The sequence below is a fragment of the Sinocyclocheilus grahami genome, unplaced genomic scaffold (assembly GCF_001515645.1).
Source record: "Sinocyclocheilus grahami isolate Dianchi unplaced genomic scaffold, SAMN03320097.WGS_v1.1 scaffold2026.1, whole genome shotgun sequence".
NCBI lineage: Eukaryota > Metazoa > Chordata > Actinopteri > Cypriniformes > Cyprinidae > Sinocyclocheilus > Sinocyclocheilus grahami.
The window spans coordinates 40341-46691 of NW_015507205.1; the positions used below are offsets into that span (position 1 = coordinate 40341).

Genomic DNA, 6351 nt, shown 5'->3' on the forward strand with positions numbered 1-6351 from the left:
ACCTACAGGTGCATGTATACACTGTATATCTTCTTAAAAATTACGTTGAACATTTTTTTGTAACTTTATATTTTGTGCCTCATTTTTGCTATATTAAATAATCATGCTTAAAATAGTTTGGCCTCATTCTTGACTCTAATAGAACAAAGAACTTTCTGATTATAAACACAACATATTTAATATTATGAACAGATTATTGATTTTTCTTCAGATTTATGGAATATGCAAAAAACGTACACATCCTTCTGCTCATCTATAAGTGCTCCTCTATAATAGATCAACAAAATAAATAAAAGAAACTCAGTTCTAAGCTGCTCCTTTACTTACTATTTCATGTCCTATAAACCACCACTTGTTTGCCAAGTTGTTTTTTGACATCTTGGTGAAAGAGGGGAGCCCAAAATAAGATATCTTGTATTTGTATATGCAAAGATTAAAGACAGAAATGTTTATATTTTACAAAGGTATTAACTGGTTTGCATGTGGCTTTTTCAGCTCTTCCATTGTCCAGTGAGGGACTGCAGCTTCTGTCTTTCTATAAAGTGTTTTGTGTTTTGACCTCACCTCCAGTTGCTTCTTTACTTCCAGATGAAGCCAAACAGCAAGCACCATATAAGCAGCTGTAGTTCACTGAAGGTGAATATTTTATCACTCAAAGGTGAAGCTGGTGCCAGTCAAGAAACAGCTTGCTGCTTACTGTTACATAAAACATTACAATAAATGTACAGCATTAATAGGTGGATATGTGTACAGAGAAAAAGGTAGAACTAGAAGCATTGTGGAATACACCTATTCCATGCAGCCCATCCTTGATATGATCAGAGGACAGGCTAAGATAAAAGGTTTACATGAGGTAGTCAATAACTTAGAAGCCTACAGCAATAAAAGCAATTAGTCTGGGACTGCAGAGCAGGATCAGACCGACTGAGAGATGGAAGATTCTGAAGAAGTCCACACATCTATGCTGACATTTTTTTGGGTGACATGTCTGCAATAGCTTCAATTCTAAAATATTTTTTAAATGTCATAATGGGTTTTCACTTTTCATATAATCTTCGAGAGCATTTTTAGAAACCGAAGTTACACTCAGTTTCTCTTATTTTTGATAAATGTAAAGTCATGTATGGTACGGGTGGTAGTGGGTTCATTCATTTGGTTACAAAGCAGAGACTATCCCACTGGATAGTAGATGCTATAGCCCTGGCTTATTCCTCAGCTGGCTCGCAATGTCCTATAGGTGTGAGGGCCCATTCCACCACAAGAATAGCCTCCTCCTGGGTCTGGTCCAGTGGGATCTCTATTGGAGAGATTTGTGCAGCTGCCGGCTGGTCGTCGCTGTCTACCTTCATTAGATTTGATAATTTGGACGTCCCTGCGCTGCCGGCGTGGGTCTTATCTGCTTAATATCTACCCATTTCCCCCCTTCTCTTCTGTAGCTCAGGCTTACGGAGCTAAGTGTTCTTGGGTTGAGCTCGTAGAGCAAGCTTAGTTCTGCATCTGCTCATGGCGCTACTGGATGCGTTCCCCATAGTCGTCAAGACGATGCAACAAAAGTTACCTTTCAATAGGGAATGCTCTGGTTACTTACGTAAACTCGGTTCCTTGAGATAAGGGAATGACCTTTGCATAACTATCCGTGCTTTAAGCTGCACGCGAATCGATGACTGTCATTTCAGTCGAGTGATTCTGGTAAAATGGCGCTCTGCGCCTGCTTATATAGCCAGTCGGCCCCGCCCATTTTGGCGGTCTAGAGTGCCATTGGTTTGTACAGCTACATAAACATGAACAAATCAGGCTTCAGTATCAGAGTAAATCAGGAGTTTTTCCCATAGTCGTCAAGACGACGCAACGCTCGTTCCCTTATCTCAGGGAACCGAGGTTACGTTAGTAACCAGAGCGTTTCCCCATTCAAACAGATAGGAGCTGCACTTGCAGCTTTGCAAAGCAGCTTTTACTGAAGGATAGTAGAGTTTTACAGCAGCCACCAAAAACAGTTAAATATTAAAACAATGATGTGACCCCTTTTGAATTTAAATATGTTTTAACATACAGCATTACCTTCTTAAGGTTGGCTAGTCTGTCATATGGCAGATGTTCAGTTGGGTCAACCGGGACAGGAAGATCTCTTTCAACTTGTATAGGGTTGGGTATGGGGTGCTTAATTGTCACAAAAAATCTGAAATATGAAACATCTACCAAAAGAATAATGCAAAACATAATTTGTTTCTTTTGATTTCTTGAAAAATAACAGACAATGCGTGACAGCGCCCGCTGTCCGTTCATTGACTGTCTGATATATATTAGACATGAAACCACTTTCTAGCAATTCCCTAGCAACTGCCCAGAACAGCATAGCAATGCTCCAAAAACCACTCGGAACATCTTAGCAACCGCATAGTATTGTTTAGCAACCACGTACAGTGAGGTCCAACACAGATCAATAGTCCTGTCATGTCTGTGGCATGATTCAGTAGAAATCGCGGTCAGGGGGCACCTAGGTCGGACCGAAAGGGCACTTTTAGCGCCTGCGATTAAAAGGGCAAGGGCTCGAAATAGTCAGTCAAAGTTAAGACGGTTTGAGGAAACTAACCAGTAGGCTAGATACAAAAACTAGAGATGCACCAATCATGATTTTTCATGGCTGCTTTTAATTACCAGCAAGTGGGCTGATTCTGATACCGATCGCTGATTTTTTTTTCTTTACGAAAGAGACAAGAAAGGTTTCCCCATTCAAACAGATAGGAGCTGCACTTGCAGCTTTGCAAAGCAGCTTTTACTGAAGGATAGTAGAGTTTTACAGCAGCCACCAAAAACAGTTAAATATTAAAACAATGATGTGACCCCTTTTGAATTTAAATATGTTTTAACATACAGCATTACCTTCTTAAGGTTGGCTAGTCTGTCATATGGCAGATGTTCAGTTGGGTCAACCGGGACAGGAAGATCTCTTTCAACTTGTATAGGGTTGGGTATGGGGTGCTTAATTGTCACAAAAAATCTGAAATATGAAACATCTACCAAAAGAATAATGCAAAACATAATTTGTTTCTTTTGATTTCTTGAAAAATAACAGACAATGCGTGACAGCGCCCGCTGTCCGTTCATTGACTGTCTGATATATATTAGACATGAAACCACTTTCTAGCAATTCCCTAGCAACTGCCCAGAACAGCATAGCAATGCTCCAAAAACCACTCGGAACATCTTAGCAACCGCATAGTATTGTTTAGCAACCACGTACAGTGAGGTCCAACAAAGAAAGCAGCATTCAAAATTTCTTTCAGAAAATGAAAAAAATAAATGAGCAAGATTCAATAAAGCAAATATAAAAAAATAAATGTGTTTTTGTCCATGCAATGAAATTCAATGCAGAGGAAAAACATCATACAGGATTGGAACAACATGAGGGGGAATAAATGATGACAGGATTTTCATTTTTGAGTAAACTAAATGGATAGTTTACTGAAAAATGAAAATCCTGTCATCAACTGATATATGAATTCATACATTTTTTAATTATTACATTTTTTATCTACAAATCCACTTAAATTTTACACTTACTATTTGATTTCTTAACCATTTCTGCATGTTTACTGATTTCTTAATTGATTTATTGATTTTAGGATTTTAGCTGTAGAGTCTCTCAGCCCCCAACTTGAGCACAAGCTGATGTGCTTCAGAGGAATATTTAGTCTCAAGTGCAAGAGGTCAAGTTAATTTTATTTTATGTAAGCAAATTAGAATTGCATCTGTTTGTCAGACATGTGTAACACTGGCATATTCATTTGCACTTGACAGTATTTTGTGATTCCACTGATTGGTGTTTATTAGAGAAGTTAAGTGTGTGTCTGTGACAGCTGTGTGTGGATCAGTGCACTGTGTCGAACCTTATCACCCTACAGCACCCTATGAACGAGTCCACCAATGATTACAGGGAGGAATACGATTTAAACTATACTCACATACTATACTATAAGCACATCATGCTCCTGATGGCGCTGAGTGCTGTCTGGAAGAACTCCTGCAGTAGTTTCTCATCAGGATGGTGCAAAACCTGTTTGAGCAGCTCAGAAGTGGATGATCTGCAGGAAACCAGTGGAAACCTGACAGCACAAACACATCTGGTTATTCAACATGCTTATCATTTTTATACACACCCAAAGACAAGAGTGGACACGTCAAAGCATTAGAAATGCAAAGTCGTCCTGCTCCCCAAGTTATCTTCACGCAAATAAAAACGTTTGTTAATGAATATAACTACAGTAGCTCAGCAGATCAATAGTCCTGTCATGTCTGTGGCATGATTCAGTAGAAATCGCGGTCAGGGGGCACCTAGGTCGGACCGAAAGGGCACTTTTAGCGCCTGCGATTAAAGGGGCAAGGGCTCGAAATAGTCAAGTCAAAGTTAAGACTGAGGAAACTAACCAGTAGGCTAGATACAAAAACTAGAGATGCACCAATCATGATTTTTCATGGCTGATTTTAATTACCAGCAAGTGGGCTGATTCTGATACCGATCGCTGATTTTTTTTTCTTTACGAAAGAGACAAGAAAGAATAAAAGAGTACACGAACAAGCTAGGTGCACATAGTATAGCGTACAGTATAGTACTTTTTACAATAAAAGTTGTTTGAATTGCCTACCATCTGCAGGAAGCTTTCAAAGACATTCACTGAAGTATTTAGATATGAAGATTTGGATTCAAAGGAGATCAAATGTGTGCAATTTCAAACACAACACAAACACACAGGATACTAATGAGATGAGGGATGAATAATGTTTCCTTTATAGGCTACAAACGGAAGTATAGAAGTCGACATAATACTGTGCTTCATTGACTGATATACATTAGACATGAAACCACTTTCTAGCAATTCCCTAGCAACTGCCCAGAACAGCATAGCAATGCTCCAAAAACCACTCGGAACATCTTAGCAACCGCATAGTATTGTTTAGCAACCACGCACAGTGAGGTCCAACAAAGAAAGCAGCATTCAAATTTTCTTTCAGAAAATGAAAAAAATAAATGAGCAAGATTCAATAAAGCAAATATAAAAAAAAAAATGTGTTTTTGTCCATGCAATGAAATTCAATGCAGAGGAAAAACATCATACAGGATTGGAACAACATGAGGGGGAATAAATGATGACAGGATTTTCATTTTTGAGTAAACTAAATGGATAGTTTACTCAAAAATGAAAATCCTGTCATCAACTGATATATGAATTCATACATTTTTTGATTATTACATTTTTTATCTACAAATCCACTTAAATTTTACACTTACTATTTGATTTCTTAACCATTTCTGCATGTTTACTGATTTCTTAATTGATTTATTGATTTTAGGATTTTAGCTGTAGAGTCTCTCAGCCCCCAACTTGAGCACAAGCTGATGTGCTTCAGAGGAATATTTAGTCTCAAGTGCAAGAGGTCAAGTTAATTTTATTTTATGTAAGCAAATTAGAATTGCATCTGTTTGTCAGACATGTGTAACACTTTTCATAACTTGAAATAAACTAAACATTAACTGAAATAAAATGAAATAAAAAAAAACTTATTTGAGCTCACATTTCTCATCTTTATTTAGTTTACGTTGAAGTACTAAAATAACTTTAAACTAAAACTAAATGAAACTAAAGACTAAAATCTAAAAAACTACACACACTAAAAAAAATTACAAAAACAACAATTACTAAAACTTTAAAATTAAAATATATTAAAAACACTATATAAATAAAATCTATTTCAAAATATTAACAAAAACTATAATAGCATATCATTGATACTAAAATAACACTGCTTGATACTTAACAGCTGCAATGCATTATATATTATCATCATAATAATATTGAATATGAAGAATAAAGATTTACCAATAATTAGTGATCTTCATTAAAAAAAAAAAAAGCTGTTAAATTTCTTAAAATCTTAAGACTGATCTTTTAATCTAAAACAGTTTCACTGAAAATGACCAGTAATGCACCTCTTGTCCTGCAGTCTGCTCCACACTTCATGAATAAAATAAAATTGAAATTAAATAAAATTGAATCGAGCTTGTGGAAAAAATTTTATCTGGAAAATTGTTATTTGTATAAATTATAATATTACTTGATAATCATTTTACTGAAGTCCTTTATTCAGGTGTTTAAATAGTGGTCGCCAACCCGTCGATCGCGATCGAAATTTGTTTTCAACACCGCACAATTTTTTTTAAAGCATTAGAGCACAGTGAGATTGAAATCTCTTCAAATTTGTATTTTATTGTAACTACCCATCTTATTATGCTATATTCTGATACCTAACTGTTAAAATTAATATTACTGTTAAAGTTAACACACACTTTGAACC

General features: G+C 36.4%; 1 protein-coding gene across 1 annotated transcript in view; it reads left to right on the forward strand.

Annotated features, from left to right (window-relative positions):
* Positions 1 to 480: 480 nt before the first annotated feature.
* Positions 481 to 6351, forward strand: part of LOC107573757 (protein FAM111B-like) — a 44697-nt gene continuing 38826 nt past the window's right edge. Inside the window, exons 1-2 of the mRNA XM_016260201.1 lie at positions 481 to 510; positions 659 to 722. Of these exons, the coding sequence (XP_016115687.1) occupies positions 481 to 510; positions 659 to 722 (94 nt within the window). The remainder of the gene's footprint in view (positions 511 to 658; positions 723 to 6351) is intronic.